The sequence below is a fragment of the Phaethon aethereus genome, assembly GCF_964289735.1.
Source record: "Phaethon aethereus genome assembly, chromosome: 14".
In the NCBI taxonomy this organism is placed as follows: domain Eukaryota; kingdom Metazoa; phylum Chordata; class Aves; order Phaethontiformes; family Phaethontidae; genus Phaethon; species Phaethon aethereus.
This window is the reverse complement of record NC_138590.1, coordinates 11,376,976-11,398,762: the sequence shown is the minus strand read 5'-3', so window position 1 is coordinate 11,398,762 and position 21,787 is coordinate 11,376,976. Positions and strand designations below refer to the sequence as shown.

Below are 21,787 nucleotides of genomic sequence, written 5' to 3'. Positions count from 1 at the left end.
GCTTTGGCCAACCTTAGAGGGTGCTCCTGACTCCAGTGTCCAGGAGAGGGGAATATGCTGCCCTGTGTCAGGCAGAGGCTGATACCCCTGGCAGCTGCCAGCTGAAGTTCTCTGTTCTTGTTAAATTAGAAATCTGGTTTCAGTGTGGCTGCTCACAGTAGCTTTGCAGCAATTATTAAACGTGCAACAGAGAAAAGATGGACTTGGTACTCATCCATCTCTCCTGTGTCCAAAAGCATTGATGAAGCCAGGAGGGCTTTCAGCAGTGTGCTTTGCCTCTACTGAAGGATGGAAGAGCTCTTGTTAAAGTTGACATGCTGACTTTCTGTGGTAACCATTTAGACTGCGTCATGATTTATCTCACCCAGGTCTTTGGAAGAATGGCAAAAAGAAATTGGGAGAAAAGTCCTTGTGTATCACCTCTCTTTCCCAGCACTTGTGAGGGCAGGCTGGCCCTGGCCAGGCACATTCACATCTGTCTCTAGCACAGCCCAAGCAACAGGTCTATACTAAGTTGACCCACTCAGCTTGTGACCTGGTTTGGTTGTAGCCTCGGCAGCGATGGGGCTGCACAGTTCACAAACAAATGGCTTGTCCGGCAGCCAGCGGTATCCACTGCTTCCTCTTCAGGGCTGAGCTGCTGCCATGGCTCTGTGCGAAGCAGCAGGTCTGCACGTGGAAGGGACACTGCTGGTGACATGCGTGGCATCGGGGAAGGGAGTTGTTCAGGAATGTTCTTGGTGGCTGAACCACAGGGAAAAGGGCAGCATGTCTGCAGTCCTGGAGGCTTCCCCATGTCCTTCTCCATCCTCTTCCTTGTGGGGGGAGTGCTGGGGTAGGGAGCAGCAGATAGGGTTGCCCGGCAAAGCTTTGCTTGTGCAAGTTGATAGGGAACATGTTTGGTGGGTTACATACAGTATTGGACAGCTGCTGGAGATGGCCCATTCACTCTGCTATGGTCTTCAGGGGAAAAAAACGTTTTATAGGTAGCAGTGTAGCTTGTATTAGCTTTCAGGCACTCATCAGAATTAATGCACTGGGGACGCATTTTTAATTTTCACACATGCAGAATTTGACTTCTGTGTGTGAGAAACCAGAAGTGTTGAGTTGGATAGAGCAATCCAACACAGTGTTGCATAGCCAAAGGATGGTGTGGCTTTTGGTTTGGTATTTTTTAGGAAAAAGTGAACAGACAATTCCTTACACAGTAGTATCTCTGCACACTGGAAACCTCCAGCTGCTTTTTTCAGCTCCCATGGGCCTCCAGTGCTGAACAGGCAGCGAGGCTCTCGCCCTGAGCCTTGCTTGAAGCTTCCATGTTCCTCTTCTTTTGGAGGAGTGGATTCATGACTTTCCCTCCCTGCTGTTGGTGGAAAGATAGAAACCTGCCTGTTGCCTAATGCGAGAAGGGGGAGGAGCAGGGTGGTTATCTCCCTTTTAATAGTTCCTCTGCTTGCCCTGATGTTACTTTGTTTGGTTTTCCCAAGAACCTGTTCAGATTTCTTACTCTTCTGGCTAATACGGTGACTGCCCACAGATTTCTAAATAGCGGCAGTGAAACAAGTCAGATTCCGCTTAATTTTAGTTGGCTGTCCTCTCGCAATATGTGTGCGAGTATGTTTAGGAAGCTGGATTCATAACATGAAGTTTAGGAAGCCTCTCTGAAGCATGAGTTTGCAGGACCTGATGAGTGAAGCATGAACCTTCCTCAGGGCATGTCTGTAAGTGTGGATATCAAGAAATAAATAAGCACAACATAAGTTTATTGCACTGTTAGTGTTCAAAAATTCTGATGTAATTTTTAGTAGGGATTCAGCAAAAGCAGTTCAAATTTTAAATGCAAATTAAAACTTAATTTTATGTGAACAGAACATTTATAAATATTTTTTGTTTGTTTTGGAAAAATGGTTCAGTTGGGCAGGGGGGATTTGCATGCTGAATACCACCTCGTTTTGAGGAGGTTACAGTCTTGCGTAAGTGGCATCTTTGCATTTGGACTAACAAAGTGGGATCATACCTGCTTCTCCTGTGTGCAAATAACAATTTCTGCAGAAGTTTAAATTTGCAAGCCCTGGTTAAATGTTTGTTGCTTTTAAAGAAACCCATGGAATTAAAAAAACACCCCAAACCCTACCAAAACAACCAACAAGCAAATGTTAGTAGTTACACATTTAATTCAATGCAAACTCCCAATTTTTAACTCTTAAGGTTCTAATACAGTATTCACTCTTTGCACTGCATGTACATGTTGTTCTCTGGTACTGCTTCACTTTGGTTACAGCTTAAGCTGTAACGGATACAGTTTACATATATAAATTAGAATAGCCAAGCTTCATTTTGCGCGGTTGGAATCTGTTTTTCATTTCATGGATTTAGAAGCTTAATTTCTGAAAACGAAGTTGCGTTTATCAGATTTCTTGCTTGTGGAACAATTTGTTTGATAATATAAAGGAACACAAAAATAAGGCTGAAAAGGGGGCAGATCTGATGACCTGGTTTCAGTTTGGGGTTTTTTGCTGGTTCTCTGACATAGAAAGATATTTGTGGATATTTGTTCTTTGTGAAACTTAGCAAAGTTCTGGTAATGCCTGTGGTTCCTCTCTTGCTTGAAACAATTAGTGCTGATTAAAAGAGCCAGATTTAAAGAGAACTTGGTTTATCATTTAAAATGTATGCAGATAAGCAAGCATGAGAATTCTTCCTCTATTTGAGGCTCCTGGCAGTGGTTTGAAATCTTCTGTATGTTTGTGTGTCTGGATTTCTCTCCTCCAGGGATCTGTGTGAGATTATACCCCTTCTCTCCCACATCCTCCTCCTGCCTTCCTCAAATCTTGCTGATAACAACCATTTCTGGTTATTATGATGCTGAAGTGCTAAAGCTTTCTATCACACTGCTGCTCTATCCAATATATAAGGAAAATTATCTCCATTAAGAAAGGGAAACAGGGATGCTGTTAACGAGTTTTCTTGGTGTCTGAGGGTTGGTGTTGTCACATCAGTATGTTCTTTATTTAAAATCCATAGGTTTATAATTTCTGAACTTGATAGAAACGCTTCAGGATGCATGAATTCACCAGTGTAGTGCCGATTGCTCTCTTTATTTTAACCTTTCATGGTAGTTCATATGTACGTAGCACCCTTTGCGTCTGTAGGCTGCCACAGCCTGGAAAAGGATACTAAAAACTAGCCAAAGACAACAAATATCCACAAGCAGATAACAGAAGTTTGGCTTGTATCATAATCTCTGCTGTATTTTTTGCTAGTGAATATTTAATTAGCAGGTATTTAACACTTCTGTGTGATAATGGCCCCAGATAAGAGGTAGTATACTTTTTCAGACATGAATGTAGGTCAGATGCCTGTTTGCTTTTCACTGCAGTGCTGAAGCCAAAGGAAGACTGTGGCTGTGGGGGGACAAAGAGCATGTCCCCTGATCCCCCGCAGCGCAGGCTGCCTGTGGGTTTCCAGCTGGCTTCTCTGACTCCCCGTGTTTGACTTGAAGCTTGCCATAAAGTTAAGTGCCAATGTGAAGATTATTCTAGTGAGGGAGGTGATGGTTTCAGCAGATAGGCCATGCAGGTGTTGTGGTTTGAGTGGTTTTTTAACATGCTAACTCCAGTTGGGCTTACCCTTTCCCTGTTCAGGGATTTATTCCTGTAAGTTTTCTCATAGCGGATTGCAGAGGCAAGTGCAGGTTCAGCATTGCAGCCTCTCTCTGTAAAGGCTTAAAGATGGTAAGCTTTGTAATGCTCCTTTGCACAGAGGAAACTTTGATCGATGACCTTTTTTGGTTGGCTTCAAATACTTCTTAAGCTATGAAGTAGATATAATTTAATTTTCTTTCCTTTTTGTGGTGTTTTGTGGGTTTTTTTCACGATTTGGTTTTGATTTCAGAAAAGCTTCTTTAAAATAAGAATCTTTACTAATGAGAATTTATTTTTTTTGCTTTCATCAGAAGTGGTTATTAATTCCCATTCTTGACTTTGCTTCGGTGTTGTTCTTAATCTCATCTCCTTTTTATCTCTTCATGCAACATATTCACAGGCAAAGATTATTTCCCAATTCCTATCTTCTTTCCTTCTACCTGTATTCATGCATTTTTCAGTGCGTGACTGTTGGAGCTGAGGGAAATAATGAGGAGTGGATCACTTAGGCTTCTTTCCGCCCTCCCACCCTTAAGCGCAGGACAGTGGTAGAAGTTGTACTTTTAACTGTCTCTGTCAGCAGTAGTGACAGTATGAAAGTTGCAATCGTTGCTGCTTCGTTTCTGAGAGTGCAGTTAAAGAGTCTGGATGCTGATAGGAGCTGTATGGACTCAGGACAGAAGGATAAGCCTGAACTCAGAGGGCTGAGCTTGAAGGTTTCTCTGCTTTGTCTTAAACTGTAAGTTAACTTGATGAGGTTGAACTTTAATTGGAGGGAAGCATCATCTTGTGAAAAATTTTGGATAGCTTTAGCAGTGCCCTTCCAGGCTAGTTCTGGGAGTGCTTCTTTACAGAGAGAATTTTCCCCAGTTGCTGCCCCCTCCTTTGCGAGGGCAGAGGGTGAATAACCTGTTGTGTGTGTGAAATGTGTGATGGTGAAATGGCAGGAGTTGGGAGTGTCATGTCCTGGGCATGGCGTACCTGTGACACCAATTGTGTGGCTGGGTGTGTTAGTGGATACTACTTCAAGCAGACTGTTTGGCCCAGGCTAATCCAAGGTGCCTTAAAATGTCATCTCTCCCTCAAGTTTGCTTTGTTACATTTTTTTTTTAAATGGTATGAAGAGCTGTTGATCTTCAGCCAGTTCAGCCATATCTGGGGGTGGGTTAGTGGCTTGTAGGAATTAGGTGAACTCCTTGTTGTCTGATTCTGTTCAGGAAAAAAAATAATGATCCTTGAACTTTCAAAGAAAAAAAGGTAGTGGTGGGAGAAGGCAGTGAACTGACCCTCACCAGGCTTCCAGTTCTAACTAATAAGAAGTAGCTATTGGGAATGGCTTGTTTGCAGTCCTGGGGCTAGATAGGCTGCAGGGAGCAGCATGAGAGTTGCTGTGCCAGGAATGAAAAGGTTTGGAAAGAGCAGTGGGAGCTTATGGGGCAGAGTTGTTGCTGCCTTCTGCCCCTGGCCGTGGTGTATGCACCGCCTCGTGTGCGGGGTGTGACTTACCTGGCACCTACGTAGTGTGGTGAGATCTGCTCACAAGATATCCCGTGCTCCTGCGGCAGGGCCCTGAGCACGAATCTGCTGTGCTTCTGACCACATGCTCAGCGGAAAAGGCTATTAGTGTAATTATTTATACTGTATTGTTTAATTATCGTTTGGATGTGCCTCCTCCTTCTGTTTTGTTCCTTGGCTTTGGTTCTGTCCAATTCTTGCCTGAAACAGGATTGGCAGGATCTTTCTCCATTATTCTTAGGGGTCAGTGGCTTCCTTCTTTCTTTTCTCCATCGTTCTCACACACAATTTCTTTTGCTGCCCCAGCCTTTCTCCAAAAGCATGTTCTGTCCCTTGCTTCATTGAATAATGTCATAGTTCATTCCTGACTCAATTATAAACATAAACAGGGCTATTTTGGCCAAGCATTTCTGTGATGGCTTTCCAAAGCAGGTCTGAATTTGAAATGTGCAGGGCTACAATGGCTGCAGCTCAGTGTTTGGACTCTGGACAGCTAGGTTCTTTGGGTACATGATATTGAAAATCTTGGCTTGTGACAATATGTATATCTGCCCCTTTGTGTGCGGTTTGGTCTTACTGTGGCTCTGCCAAGATGGCCGTGTCCCCAGCCACGCTGTCGGGGGACATGGGGTGTTCGTAGCCATGCCACGCTGTGCTGGAGGTGGCAGTACTGCTCTAGTTGTTACAGGGAGATGAGCAGTGCTGCAGGAAAGGTGCGCCCTGTGGCTATCAGCATATGTGTGTCTTTGCGGCCTTGTGTTTTGTGCCACTTCTTCCAGAAAGATTAATGGATTGAACAGCAGCTTCAAGTGTTGTAGCCAACTGGATAAGCGTTATTTTTCTTGCTCTTAAATGATGTGATTATTTTAAAGGGTAGAAGGTTGGTGAGAGACAGTTGAGGACTGACAATATGTGTAGAAGTGTAAGCTTTCTTTGCTTGTTCGATGATCTTAAAGGTCTTTTCCAACCTAAAATGATTCTATGAGTCTATATATTTCATATTTGCTTTATGGTGAGAGTTTCAGTTGGGCAGAGATACTGCTTGTGTAGTTGTCTATGAGAACCTGCTTTCTCATGAAATACTGAAAGTTGGTGCTCAGCTTCACTTGGTGAATTGCAAAGACTGGTGTGTTTGGCATAGTACAAATTTAGGAGGTGATCAGTGGTCGTTTGGGGCCTTGCACTGGTGGAGAGAGTTTTATTAAAAACATCCACAAGTTACATTTTTGTTCTTTCAAAAAATAGCACAAAGCTATCTGAAATACTATGTATCACCTAGAGTTTAGGCTATACCTTGTCCCATCTGAACAGCAAATTAATGCCACACAGCTGGTAACAGAGTGGATGGTACTGACCCCCTTTAGGAAAATGTCTAACAGAACAAAAATGCTGATGTTGCTCACCGACGGAGTGAGGCACTGTCCTTCCCTTCCTCACTAACTCAGTCTCTTGCCTGCTTTGCACTTCGTCAGTGTATCTCCACTGCAGTTACAACATGGTACCTACCTGGTATGCAGCTGCTCACAAGTTGTGTTGTTATTTAAACGCTTGAACATTTCCATGCTTGGTAGGTAAACTTACTCTGACCATATGTAGGGACTACAGATGATGTTTTTTGGTTTAAAAAAACTTGGGCTTTCGCTAGCTCACAGAAAAGTCACCATTACTGCAGGGCTGAATTTTTTGGCCATCAGGATATATCAGCAGTTTGATCTTGGCATAGTACATGTTAATTGTAATAGGAATGAAATTTGTTGTGTTCTGACCCAGAGAATACAGCAGAGTTTAAAGGAAGAGACTTACTGTACCTGGAAATGATAACAACTGCTGCTTTCACTCCTCTGCTAGTTCTTTTTAGTATTCCAAATTTTAAAACTTCCTAGCAGATTTCCCGCCCCCCCCCCCCCCCCCCCCCCGTGGAAATGTGAAGGCATCTCTGGGGTATTTAAAAGGGGAGGAGAGAAAATAGTGCAAGACAGTGAACTGCTGCAGCGTGACCTGTCACAGGGCTTTTCCTCCGGGTGTCAGAACATCGTGTGGTGCTTCCTGATCTGCCTGTTTGACCCACTGGTGGGGCCTTTCTGGTGGGGCCAACGCCTGACTGCTAGTGCTGGGGAAGGGAGAGAGCAAACGGCGGGGGGGGCGGGGAGGACTACTTGCAAAGAGAGGTAACTGTTTAAGCATTGCCTGAATAGTTTTCATCAGGTGTCTGTGGGAGGTATTAGAGGGTGATAAAGAGTTTATTTTAATGCAGACTTGCCTCTAGGCAGGGGTTGTGGGTGTCCCTCAGGTGGATCAGTGTGAATGGCTTTGGCAAATCTCCAGCATAGCTTTACTGCTCTGTCCAGCTGACTGTGCTCAGGTTACAGTTGTCAGTAGGATGCACATACATTGTGTGTGTACTATGCGCTGCATTTGAGATAATCAGTTAGTTATGATACACATATGCCCCTTAAAGCCTATAGTTGAAAAATGTATTAAAAAAAAAAAAAAAAGATTTTGAGGCAAAAATCACGTTTACAAGAGCACAAGCTGGAAATGGACCAGAAAAAAGGGGATTTGCATCTCAAAGTGCATCCACATTTTAAAAGCACCATCAAAGGCCGCACCTCTGGTTCCCATGCTCACAGATGTGTATTTTTGTTCCAGAAAACGTTCCACTGTGTCTGTGGCACGGTGGAGGCATGGAGGCTGCAGCAGGGCAGTGGCAGTGAGGGTCTGCAGCCCCCTGCCCAGTGATCCTTCACGTTCCCCATTCCTGAGCTCCTGCTCAGCAATAAGTTTATTGCATGGCTTTTGATGACCGAGTGAGAAAAATTTCAGCAATGTAATCTGTAATGTCATTACCTGCTTTTTTTTCATGTAACAGAGGAATTTATCCGTTTGTATTTTCTTTAACCATGTGAAGAAAACACATAAAACTCAACCTGAAGTGGAATATACCTTTTATTAGAGAGATCTGTTGCATTTTAGTTGCTAGGATGTTGAACTGTGAACTGCAAGTGACGTGCCTCAGGAAAGGTGGTGGGCAGGACAAAGTGAAGTGAGAAGGTGTGTATCTGTGCTATGACAGCTTTAATGAGGAGCATATTGTTGATGCTTATTATTCTTGCTTATTGGCAAGATTAATACTTGCAGCACTTTTTAGAGTTCTTAAAACACTGTGAACCCACCTGGGACATGTCGTTGGCTGGTGCTTGTAAACAGGCAGGATACCCCACAGCTGGGCATGGGGACTCCTGTACCCGGTGAAAACCTATTGTACCCTGTCTTGGCTCAATTAGTCACAACACTGGTAAGCTCCTGAATCCTCTTCTTGGCAGAGGTCCTGCTGGTAGCACACTGCCCAGCCAGAGAGAGTGAGTACTTAGCAAACAACACGGCATCTGCTCTCTGCTCTTCCATAGCGAGGCAGAAGTGACGTTAAGCATCATGAGGTTTTTGTGTGTTGAAAGATTTTTGACGTTCTTGTGATCAGCGTGCAGCCCTGGGAAGCAGAGTGGGTTTTGGTGGCTGTTCCTTAAAGAGTTGATACTTGTGAGAGGGTTTTGGAGACAGGCAAAGTCCATGTGTTCGTCTCCTAGAGGGAGGACAACTGCCTTTGTGCTTCCTTTCTCCTGCTCTGTAGTTTTGGGGCAGAGCAATGGCAGTTCTGCTCATACAAACTAAAAATTAGGACATACGTTTTTTTTCTGGTTGTACCTGCCTTTGGTTTCAAGTATTTTATAGTGAAGCTTTTTCCTGAGCACATCTGAGAAGCAGCGCAGCTTGTACATACAAACTTTTTTTTTTTTCAATTGATAAACTTAATTTGCTGTTCTTATCACCTTCCAGTCAGGAATATTTCATTGTCTCTTACTACTACTTCTTCTGTGAACTGCAACCTTTGAAGTGAACAAATTGATGTTAGTGAAGTAATGGGGCTAGTAGTGACTCCAGATATTTACCTGCTCAAATGTGTGAAGTTTGAGTGCAGTCATTTACCAGAGGTCACGTTCCTTACTAAAAAAATAACAAAAAAACCCCCTTTCAAACCCTGGTTTATTGTTTTCTTCTTTCAGAAGGGTGAGAGAATGATCGCGTTCTTTGAAGGTGTAGGAACCACTAAGTAACATCAGGACTTGCTTTTTAATGTAAATGTCTCTGGTGGCCAGATGTAATCTGCACACAGGGGGGAGGCAAATACCTTTAAAAGCATCTGGAGCTTTAGTGATTTCTTGTGTTCTGGTTTTTCCCCAAAGATCCGAGCCAAGAAGAAACCTACTCCAGTGAAGTATGAAGTTGGGGATCTTGTTTGGGCCAAGTTCAACAGACGCCCATGGTGGCCATGCACAGTTTGTCATGACCCAGTGCTGGACTGTCACTCAAAAATGAAAGGTACTGTATCTCCTCAGACCACAAAGTGGAGGTGTGTATGGCAGAGTGCTGCAGTTTTTAATTCAAAAAACATTTCTGGCCCTTGAAAGGTGTGAATAAATGGACTCTGTTGTGGAAGACCTGGACCTATAAAGTAGTCCTAGATTGGGGGATGACAGGAGGAAGATGGGGCTGAGGCTGGTGGAAGTGTCACAGATAGCTGTTGCACATGTAGGCTTTTGTTGCCAGAGTATAGGAAGGATGAGTAGCTGGGCTGAGCTCAGGGCAGTGCAGAAGAAAGAACAGCCTCTCGAAAAAGGGGTGCAAAGAAAGAGCAGAGAAAAAGGAGGTGGATCAGGGAGGTGAGGAGAGAGACATGCAACGGGTGGGCAAGCACAGCTGGGTAGCCTGGAGTGTGTGAGGACATGGAGAGTTGGCCAGGCTTGGAGAATGGAGGCTGGAGAGGCTGAGAAGCAGGGTGTGGGGCAGTGCAGTATAGCTGCTGAATGCCTGAAGGTGTGATGGGAATGTGTGAGAGGAAGTGAAATTTTTTTGGTATTGTTTGGCACAAGGAAGCAAGGGGCTGTTTGTGGTGAAATATTGGAAAAATGTGGAGGTGGAGCTGCATATGTGAAAGTTTAGGGCATAGTATGTCAAAGAGACTGAGAGCCAGCTGAATGTGAGGGGAGAACATGGGGGAAATAAGACAGAGCCATGCGTGCATGAATGTAGAGGAGAGCCAGGAAGGAAGAGAATATTACAACCTCAAGGCAGAGAAGTATAGGTGAGTGATGGAGAGAACAGAAGGGAAGCAATTGTTTGGAAATTGCAGCTCATTTGAAGGCTCTCACAGGGCTTTTAGGATCATACTAGCTGCCATGGGGAGGCTGCCACAAATGGAAAGGCTTACTTATTTGTTCCTGGTTTCCCCTTCTGGTTCTTTTTGTTCTGTGGGCAACTGAAAACCACTTGAACTGGTGCCGTCTGCCACTGACAGCTCTATAGACTTTGTGAGGTTGCTACTGTATTTCTCTCCCGTTTTTGTGGCCCTCACCAGCCTAAGAACCAAGTGCTGAGAGCGAGTAGACTTTTTTTCTAGTTGGCCATCAGCTCAGAGCCCTCTGCTAATTCTCTAGAGACGTGAAGTAGCTTTTCCTACATGGTACTCACGTCATCCCCAAGTCTGGTTGCTGTACTCTTCTTACTTGCTGTTTCTCCACCTTCCCCTTCATCCTTTGGGAAGCATTTATCCTGATTCTAGATAATAATGAATGTGCTGTTTTAAATAGTCCCTCTCGAGCTCTCAAATTCCTGTTGAAGATGTTGCTGGAAGATATGCCAGACATATATTCTTCCCCCGCACTCCTCCCCATGAAGTTTTGGACAGGATTTAATGTATATAGCTGTCCAGTAATCCTCTCTCAGCCTGTGTATGATGATTTCTAATGAAGGAATTCTGCAGGGAGGAAACATGCTGTTAACAAATTCCAGCAAGGCCTGATCTCCAGCTACAGGATAGACTCTTCCATCATGTTTTATCTGTGTTCAAAGCAATAGAGCTCTGGGGAAAATTGCATTTTTCAGTTGCGGCTATATGTAATCTGCTCGTCTCCCCTCTTCGATGCTGAGGTGGCAGAGCAGGTGGATCTAAACTCTGGTGGTTTTGGGCAGGGGGAGCTGCCGCGGCTCTGTGCACCATAGGAAGCACAGTCCTCCTGCCTTGGCTCTCCTGTTGCCAAGGGAACGAGCCCTTCAAAACAAGGGAGGTCGCTTCAAACTCATCACTTGTGCAACAATCTCTTCTCTTGGATTTGAGGCGTGGCGTTTCATTTAAAGAGGTTTGCCTTTGCTCAGCAAGCTCTTGACTTTAAGATTTTTGGAGCTGGAAGATTGAGGCTCAGTGGCTTGAGTGCCGGTGCTGTGAATGGGACGGATGCAGTCTGCCATTTTTGGCCTTGCTTTGATGCTGCCTGGGTCATTATTTGTCATCCTCTCTGTGGTCTTGGTCAGAATCTCAGTGTTGACATCACTAAAGGCCAGGCTGCCACACTGTGCTGGCACTTCTGGAAGACACAGCACAAACCAAATGGGCTGTGAAGTCCAGGCTACGTGTTCAGAGAGTGAAGATGTTCCCAGGAGAACATGAAGCATGCATTGCAGCAAAATGCAAGAAGTTTGTATCCCTTGTTCAAGCCTTGTTTGCTCTATTCTAATGCTTGTCACCTGTCCTTTTTCACCAGCACACCCAGTACTGGTTCACTTCTCAATTGTACCATGTCTGTTCATCGTTCTTGCACAGAAAGCACCTTTGAAAAACCTTTGGTTGTGCCCTTATGATTGAGTTTCTTATCTTGCTCTGCGCCTTCGTGCGCAAAGTATGGAGATACTCATTGCAACTAACACTTTGTCATGTTGCCCCTAGTCCTTGTAGAGTTATGTGTGTACTTAAATACTGCTGTTAATGTTTTATGTCCTAAACAGGAGTTTGTTAACAAAGCATTGAACAAGGTGGGATAGATCATGGTGGGGGAGTTTCAGGATGAGTAAATCCTATCCAGAAGGTTGTAATTTCTGGGTGTTGCCAGCACACTGTTGCCTTTTCCCAATGGTCAAGTGGACTGGACTGTTGAATCATTAATGAGGGAGTAGCAAAAAAGAACTGTCCTGCCTAGTATGTTGTGTGTCTCAAGACAAAAAACTACATGGATATTTTTTCTTTTTTTTCTTTTTTTTTTTTTTTTAGCCAAACTGTAGTCTTTGCTCTAGGGAGATGACCCCATCTTAGACCTGTTAATAAATTGTTTGTAAGAAAAAACAACAACTTAGAGAGTAGCAACACAGAACAGAGACAACAAATATCAAAGAAATACCCAGAACTGGCATTCATGTGGAACTGTTATTAAGCAAAAAGTAATTAAATTAACTGGCAAATTGTTACTGCTTTCTGTGATTCTTTTTGTGTGTCTTTATTCTGTATATGCAAGGGGTTAATTCTGTTAAATTTCTCAACATAGTTTCCAATCGGAGACCATACCGAGAGTACTATGTGGATGCCATAGGAGAACCTTCAGAGAAAACCTGGGTTGCTGGGAAAGCTATTGTCCTCTTTGAAGGAAGACATCAGTTTGAAGAGCTGCCTGTTCTTCGGCGAAGAGGAAAGCAAAAGGAAAAAGGCTACAAACATAAGGTGAAAGATCTGTTTTCTCTCTAATAGGTTTTTGATTCTCTGAATCTGCACAGTACAAAGTATTCCTTTATGCCTAGAATTGCACTTGGACAGCTTTCTTCTGTGGCAGTGACTGCAGCAGTGCAGTTAGGAAAGTGATTCTTTGCATCCTTACAACGAGCACAGTTTGTAAGCTGCCAGGAGTTTCTAGGCTCTCCTTAATATGGGGTGTGGCCTGCTGCTTTTATTGCCCTAGACAACTCTGAGAAACAGAGGAGTCAGGTCTGTCGGTGCGAGATCTGTTCAGTGGCGCAAGCCCTTTCCTGATGTCTGTTACAGTGCGCTTCTAAACAACTTCCTGTGCTCTCTGGCAGCCTCTTTTGGCTGATCTGAAGCAGAGGTGGAGTTGCACACTTCTCTAGATTGCTGACTGAGATAAAGCAGTGGGGTTTTTAGCCCTGCTTCAGTAATTCTCTTTATAGAAACCTGTTAGGACTTAAAATTCGACTCGGAAAGTGCTTTGTCTGTGAGCCTGTGGGAATGAGTTTTGTGGCTCATCGCATCATCTCCGCTTCCAAACATAGCAGCCCCGAGCAGCTGTAGCCAGTATAACATAATGTGACAGAGGGGTCTGGTCTACATCTTTAGGAAGGTGACTGGAGAAATTAACTTTTTAGAATTGCTAAAGTGAAGAAGTACAGAGGCTACTGCTTTACTGTAAGAGAGCAGATAGTCACACTAGGCAATGGTGTCTGTTTTTTCTTTTTCTCTTTTTCCAAGAGTTTTATTAGCAGTTAAGTACTTAACCCATGTTAGTGCAAAAGTATCAGATTAAATGTGCTCTTGCAGGTGTGAGTCCCCGGGTGTAATGCTTTCTTTGGGTTTTTCTTTTCCACAACCATGTTCAGTATCTTCTCTAAGGACTTCTCTCCTTGTGTTCTCAGCCCCCTAACAACTAATTACATGCTCCCAAGTAACTTTTCTGGTCATAGAAATGCTCTATAGCTAGAATCTCATCCTACATGCAAATGGAAGTGCCAGTGTGTCTGCAATAGGGGGAATCAAATAATTGTTGCCTGCATAAATGTCCCGGTTTGCATCCCTGGAAGCCAAGATCTGATGCAAAGCTGAGAGTATTTGACTGGCTTGTTATCAGTCTCCATAAAACTTTTTTAATCTGCTGAGATGAGATTTTGTTGGTGTGGTTTTTTTTTAAAGGAAAAGTGTCAGAAATTTGAGTTGTTCCTCCTGCCTTGGAATTGGTTTTGATTTTAGGAGCAGTTGTGAAGCCTTTGATTTGCTGTTGTGCAGCCAAGAACTACACACACGGCTAAGGAACAAGTTTGGTGCTGGTTTGAGATGTTAGCAGAGGTTCTTGTCCACTATGCAGGGTACTTTTTTGTTTTATACTAAAGATACAGAGTTAAAGCTGGGAGACTTCTAGGTAATGGACGTCTTGAATTTGTTAGAATACATTCTAAATGTGTGTCTGGATCTCATGTTTGTACCAAGGCATGTTGATGGAGAGGGAAGATTGAATTGTCCTCTGAGTTCAAGGGATGTAGGAAGAATCAAGAATGAGCAAAGCAAACATGTCTGCTCAAATATTTTAAGGAAAGTGATGCTTCGTTTTCCTTGAGAGGCTTGTTGGCTGTTGCTTTGCATTTCTGTGCTAGAGATCTGTACCATATGCATTCCCTGTTAGAGGCAGTTGTGTTTGGGGTGTGCTGGGATGCTAGGACATCGGGTTCCTGGGAGACCTGTGCTTGCAGGGACCTTTTCACTGTTTTGGGAATGCACAGGGATTTTTATTAGGCTCAGCAGGAGTGCAGGGTACTTAACCAGGAGAAGTATTTTATGTGTCCGCTAGGCACAGTCTCTGGGAATCCATGTGATTGTCTTAAAAGATGCAAAGTGCAGGACTGTCAGTCTGTTCTGTGCCTTGTGTGTCTCTATCTCACTTTTATCTTGTTGCTTACCCTATCAAATTTTTTCTTTTTCTTGTTTTTGTCTCCTCCAACTTTAAGGTTCCTCAGAGATTTATGGCTAAATGGGAAGTCAGTGTTGGACAGGCAGAAGACATTCTTGGGGTGCCAGAGGATCAAAAGTGCAGCCAGAACTCCAGCGAGCTGGACAGCGAGAAGGAAGTGCAGTCAGAATACTATGCCAATGGCCCTGGAGCAGAAAGGGACAGGCAGCTGAATGGCTGTTTAAAATCTTTGGCATTTGACTCCAGACACCTGGCCAGTGAAAAAGGAAAATTGCACATCAAGCCACATGTGAAAAAGAGCTCTGAGAGCAGAAAAAGGACTAGAGTAAAAAAGAGTGGTGCAAGACGGGAAGCATCCAGGGGAGAAATCAAAGAAAAAACAACAGAGAGCATAGTTAGAAACATGATTGTTGGGGACCTACCAGATAAACACGCATCTCATGAACTTCGCCGGATTGCCAACAGCCTAACAGCATCCAGTAGCACCAGGAAAAATCATTTGCTTTCCTCCTTTGGAGAAAGACGTTTTGAAAAGACACCTTTGAAACCAGACTATGAGAATCGTAAAAGTGATGCTCTGAAGAACACTCTCCAAGGGGATTTGTTTTCCAGCACATCTTTGGAGAGAGAGAAGAGCTCCCTGGGCATTTTGTGCAGTTCCAAATTACAAATACACTATTCTGCGTCTGATGCTGGTATTGAGAAAAAGCAAACTGAATCAGATTCCTCCTCTTCCTTCTCAGATGGTGGGAACAGTGATGTAGATATCATGGACCAAAGTTCAGAGAGAGCCTCTAGTACTCTTGAAGTTAGTGATTCTTCAGATAAAGTGGAGAAGGAATTTCCTATGACGTCAAGTGGAAACATTAAGCTTTCCATGTATCTTTCTCAGAAGAGCAGCAGAAGGGCCAGGAAGAAGTTGTACAGAGATCACAAACCTCTGGGAGGTTCAGTAACCAGCAGACTTGGTGCTGAATTTGCAGATGGGGAGCTTGAAGTGGGCTTCTCTGATGCTGAGATGTCATTGACAGCTCTTGAGTGCTCTTCAGACGTGAGAAATGACAATCTTTCCCTAGCAAAAAAGCACACTGCTCCCCGAAGTGTTTCCAAGGAGAGCTCCTGGCCTGCTCTTGCAAATCAAGCAATCTTAAAACCGAAAAGCATGAAATTGCCCCGAATCAGGAGTATAAAATGCAAACACAAAGTTGCTGGGTTGGAGCCTACTCTTGCAGAAGAGAAGGGTGGTGTGAATCGCTGCTCTTCTGATACCAAAGGTTTCTCTGGCCTTCAGAGAGATTCTCTTCAGAGAAATTCTCTTCAGAGAAGCGGAAAAGCTGATGGTCAGAAACTGTTAAACAACATGCATGAGAAAGCCAGGGATTCTACTGAAATAGAAACAGCTGTGGTGAAACATGTCTTGTCAGAGCTGAAGGAGCTGTCCTATCGGTCCATGAATGATGACGCTAGTGACTCTGGTGCTCCAAAGGCCACAGTACCTTTACTTTTCTCTTCTGCCTCTGGTCATGGTCGTTTGCCTATTGAGCCAGATTACAAATTCAGCACCTTGTTAATGATGTTGAAGGATATGCATGACAGTAAGACAAAAGAGCAGCAACTGATGACTGCTCAAAATATAATCCCATTTCGAAATACCAGCACAGCTGATGGTTCTGGAAGCAATTCTGCGAGTGGTCTGAAGTCCTTCTCTATTGTAGGTCCCCCATATAAAATAGAAAAAAATGGAGATTGTGTCCAGGAAACAGCAAATCCAAGCTCTGCTATAAGCAACTCCTCGTTTTCACGCAATCCTCCAACCAAGTTGACGGGGATTGGTACTAGTAAAAGGGAGCCCACAAGTACTGCTGTTTCTGGGACAAATGGCACAAATTGCGTGCCCAAACGCAACTGTTCAAAATCTAAGCAGTCATCAAAGCTTGGAGATAAAACAGTTTCAAACAGAAAGGACTTAAAACCAGGAGGGCCAAGTAAGTTGCTAAGTCGGTTATCCCGAGATTCAGGAGAACATGCATTCCGCGTTCACGGTTCAGTTACCAGTCCTCTAGGTAATGAAGCAGAAGATACTGAGAGGAAAGAGTCTATTGATTTAACAGAACATTCAACTGATGAAGACTCTGCTTGTTTATCTGATGACAATTTAGATCGTATTGGAAGGAGACCTGAAGCTGGTAGAAATACTGAGAGCTGCACTTCTGCTGAAAATGGGGAGAGTCCAGACTTGGATTCAGAGGCAAATAGTGAGAGCTCTCTTGGTGATGAGTCTAATGATATAAATCACGTAGCACCCAAAAAGCGGTGGCAGCGTTTTAACCAAAGCAGTGCTAGATCTAATAAGCACATCAGTAGATCTAGGGAACAAGGAAACTCGGAGAGTGCCTTTGGCCTGAATTCTCGTGGCTTTTCACTGAAGGGAAATGAGTGCTTGGGACGTAGGCATTCCCCTCATTCAAAGGTGCTTGAGGGAGACCTGACAGATCAGGACTATGAGAATCGTTTAGACTTAGTTGAGAAACGTTTGAATGTATGTGGTAAGCCAAACAACAGTCTGATGGACTCAGAAACAGAGCTTGGCAACTTTGCTCCCCAGTCTGAATTCTCTGCACAAGGTAAGGGAGCTGGACTTGCACCAGAGTGTGTATTTGTATACATTTTATACTTTTTCATTTAAAGCATAAGTTATGGAACTTGGGGCTGTTTGACAACGTGGAGATGTATATGTCTGAGCTGAAAAAAGTGTGATACCTTGGTTTCGGGTTCTCTGTAAGCATGGAGAACAATAGAAGGCAGAGCGATTATGGGATTTTGCTTAGCTTTTTGTTCAGAAAGTTAAATACATTACAAATTATTAGTTCCTCCACAATGAAAGGTAAAACAAGCATCCTTCCGAGTCTGGGATTTTTTGAAAAATTATACCTTCATAGAGTGGATAGATCAGCACTAGAAACTTGTGGGAAACTGAGCCTCGATGGCTGCTTTTTTTTTTTTAGTGCTGTTTTTAGTCTCTGGTTTCTTCTGTAGGATTTCATCAAGACAATGTGTTGGGGTTTTTTTTGCATTTTAGTGTGGACTTCTATTAGCTGCTAATAACGAATTGGGGAACCCCACAGATTTCCTAATTTATGGCTCTGGTGTGGCTGCCTGAGGGATGAAGGGGAGAACAGAAGAGGGGGAAGCTGCCAGGGAAGCTGGGCTGGAGGTGGGTTTGGAAGATGGCAGGCAGAAGTAAGGCAGTATCACTGGAAGGGAAATGACCTCAGAAGGAGGAGGCTTCTGAGGACCACGAGATCAGACAGCCCTGCCTCTTCCACAGAGATGAGGATATTTGCTTAAAGAAAGAAAAAAGAAAAAAAGAAAAAAAAAAAAGGTGTTTGTGGAGGGAATAGGTCTAGCAGAACCACGTTCAACACCATGCCATTCTCGGGCTTCTGCAAAGAATGGGGAAGCAAACCTTAATAAAAACAATAGATTTCACCAAACTAAATAGCTCTAATTTATTTGCAACATCATAAATTAATACAACTTGACAGACTTTTGAACCTGTGTGCATTTTGTCACTTATGTGTTCCCTCAATGCACATTTTGGTATGTATATTTTGCTATTAGTGGCTACTGGAGATTGCCTGCACCTCTGTTTCAAGGTGGAAAAGGCAGCTCCTGGCTTAGTGGTCATAGGACCTGCCCAAGGCAAGTCACAGCAGGCACAGAAAATGAGCCCGTAGGGTGTAATGCAGGGGGTAAAAGTTCTGATTTGAAATCATGACAATTATCATGTATGAAATAATCATTCACTGACTCCTCTGGCTGTAGCTGCGTGGTTTTGAGGACTTAAGTCTTCACAGAGCAGGCAAGAGCATGCATGTTGTTCTGGGGCTGTCAAGGCTCTGCCGCAGGAGTGCCGCAGCCTGCCGGAGGGAGAGAGTTCCTTGTTTGCTCTAAGGTGCAGCTGGGTTCTCATGGCTTCATGATGGCTTTGCAAGTGAAGCATCCCTGTAATGTTGCTATGTGAGATGAAGATGCAAGCCTGCAGAGAGAGCTAGAGAAGAAGAGCTGATAAGAAGGAGTAATGTTAAGAGAGAAGCAGCAGGGGAAGGCAGCAGGCTCCTGGGCGAGGTGGCATCGGAGAGGAGCGCAGAGCTGTCCTGGTGCTGCACACAGGGATGCATTGAGGGCCTGGGTTTGCTTGTAAAAGTGACGGATCAGCAACTGCAGTGCAATCTAATTCCCCTGCCCTAAATAGCATGTGAGCCTTGAAGCACACCTGAAGCTTATCAATATAAATGTGCCACGGGGAGGCACCGCAACCTCTGTGTATGAGGAGCTGTCTGGACTGCCATAACATCCCTAGTGTGCTGGTGGTAGTGAGTAAACCTCTAACGTTGTGAAAAGCCCATTCATGGAAAGCAGCCTGCCTTTTATATCAGGCAAGGCCAATTATATAGAAAGTAGAGAGAATGATGCTGGAAGTTAGTCTAACTGCAGCTTACAGAAGAGAGGGAGTTTTCTGTTTGCCAGTGCTTTGAGAAGGAGTGGCTAATCCTTGTCCGCAGCAGGCAGAGTACCAGTGTAAGAGATCGCAACAGATTGCAGTCGCAACTGTGTAATTTCCACTAAACTCAAACTAGATAAAGTCTTCATCATAGTTGAATGGCAACATATGGCATATTTTTGCTACAAACTTTGTGGTACAATTTAGAGCAAATAAGGCAGAAATTACGACTGGTGAAATTTGCTGACTTAAAACATTTTTCTAAATAATAGTTTTTTCAGGTATGTGATTTGCCAGTGCCAATCAGAGTGCACGTGGAATTCTTGTACGGGATGCACTTTGGGGAAAAAAAAAATGCAGTTGAGCCATCCCTTCTGGCATAGCATTGTGTTCTGCTGCATGTCTTTGGGGCTCTAAATAGTTGCCCAGTGAGGATACTCAGCCTATAACTGGTAATGTGCCGAAATGTGTATTTCACCCAAACACCTGTGCAGAAAGTTAATAGAGGCTATGAAAATAGCTGTGTTTGAGAAAGTTGTTCCTTTCTTCTCTTTTGGCCCAGTTTGATGTTTTCATACTTGTTTAACCACAAAGCCACAATAAAGTGTAGCAATCTTGTCCAACATCCCTGTTCTGAAGTGTTGCACTGGAATGCTTTGTTATAAAATATTTCCGTTTTAAAGAAGAAAAAGCCACCTCCTACACATGAAAAGAAGCAAAGAAGATATTTACTGTTTGCTCCTAAACTTCTAGGAGACCACAAATGTTTTTGTGACTAGAATAAATATTTTTGCCATATTTAATAATTTTGAATACTAACAAAGGGGAAAATTCAGTGGTATTCTGGGAAGTGAGAAGAAGATAGAAACTTTCATCATCTTGCATTTGCAGCTTGCTGGTGGCGTAGAGCATCAGGGCTCTTTTTTTGTAGCTTGCTGTGTGTTGGGGTGTTGAGGTGGTATAGCACGGGTGGTTAGGTTTGTATCGAGGAAATACCTGTTACCAGGTTTCCCTTGCGATGGTGCAGCGTTGTGCAAACAAAGACATCTGAGCCCTTGAAGAGCTTGCAGTCGTTGGCGAGGACTGTTCGCTCCCTGATCTCATTGTGGAATCTATTGTCGGGAAGCAAAGGCAATAAATGGGCTTGCAGCAGCAGATGGGGAATACAAGGCTCTAGTAGTAGATACAAAAATATGCCAGGAGGGAGGGGAAGGACTTAGGCTTATGTGTTGTGAAACCAGTGACTGAACTGTGTTACAGAAAGACAGTGTTTTCCTGTGCCCTTGCACTAAAACCAAAAGAGTTTAGGTTAACAGCAAAGGTAGCATCATGAGTCTGAGTTGCTAATGGACTTAGGTTTTGGTAAAAGTACTGCAAGAAGGTTAGATGGAGTTTGTTGAAGGAGATGTTGGATGAAATTCCAGGAGCTTCTCATTATCTAATGTTTTTTGATTTCTTATCTGAACTGCTTGAAGTCCTTTAGGTCCTTAAAAATAACACCTGCCATGTCAGGATTGTGGAAGATAGGAAGCTCAAAAATTACAAGGCTGTATCAAAGAGAAAAAAGTATCAGGGCTCTTCCAACATGGAGCCTCTGGGCCTATGTTATCTACAGACCATGAGGAGAATTTTGTCTTGTGATAATCTCAGAAAGACAGTCTTGAAGTTGCTTGTCTTTTTCTTAGTACTTTCAGAGAGGAAACGCCTTAGAAAGCCAAGTAAACGGCTCCTGGAATATGCAGAAGAATATGATCACTTATTTGCACCCAAGAAAAAATCAAAGAAGGCCCAGGAGCAATTGCAAAAGGTGGGTGAGGGGTAATGTGCTCTTCATGGTTATTATGTGAGGCTCTGCTCTGTGTGCTTTTGATGTGTTCTTGCTGACTGAGTGTTGTTGCTGTGTGCAGTGCCATGCAGGATGAATGTTTTCACCAAGATGTTTCTCTGTGCTAGGTGAATTCTGTGGCAAGGTCTGAATTTGAAGGAGGTCTTCCTGCACAGTGCAGTCCTGACAGAGATACCCAGCGGGGGCCAAGTCCTTTGGTTTCAACTCCATCTTCAACCAAAGAGTCCCCTCCCATTCTTGAAGCAGTGTGCTCCTTCTCAGAACTAGGATCACATTCCACTGATCAACTTCTGGAAGGACCTTCAGATTTTCCAGAGCTGGTGCTGTCTTCCTCAGATGTTTCTGAAGTTTCTGCTTCTCCAGATGCAGAAGAGAGATTCCTGAAATCGGGTAAGCGGGGGATTGTGTGCTTCTGCTCCCTGGAAGAGAAGGCACAAGTAAGTGAACTTCTTGCAAGTTGGGTGAAAATTGTTGCTTTGGTCAGAGTGAAAAGGTTAGTACCTGTTGATCTGTTAGTTTGTTTTTGCTTTGCTTCATTCATTACTGGTGCTGGGAAGGGAGAGGGCAGGTGCAGTGGGTGACCCAGTGAGCTGGATGGTTACACTTAATGCTTTTACCTTTCTGTAGTGTATGATGGTCCTTCTCAGGTCCTAGCACAGAACACCCCTTTATCTAAATGAAGGTAGTCACAACTCCTCTGAGTCCTTGCCATCTGTGCTGGCAAACAGTGGCATTCCTTTAGCTTGAAGGTCTCTTGCTGCTGTTA

The 21,787-nt window shown here is 43.8% G+C and overlaps 1 protein-coding gene across 1 annotated transcript in view; it reads left to right on the top strand.

Annotated features, from left to right (window-relative positions):
* Nucleotides 1–21,787, top strand: part of NSD1 (nuclear receptor binding SET domain protein 1) — a gene marked incomplete at its 5' end in the record, with an annotated part of 60,617 nt that overhangs the window by 8,722 nt on the left and 30,108 nt on the right. The window contains 5 exon segments of the mRNA XM_082006229.1: nucleotides 9,401–9,536; nucleotides 12,530–12,702; nucleotides 14,709–17,295; nucleotides 20,861–20,982; nucleotides 21,129–21,411. Coding sequence (XP_081862355.1) covers nucleotides 9,401–9,536; nucleotides 12,530–12,702; nucleotides 14,709–17,295; nucleotides 20,861–20,982; nucleotides 21,129–21,411 — 3,301 coding nt within the window.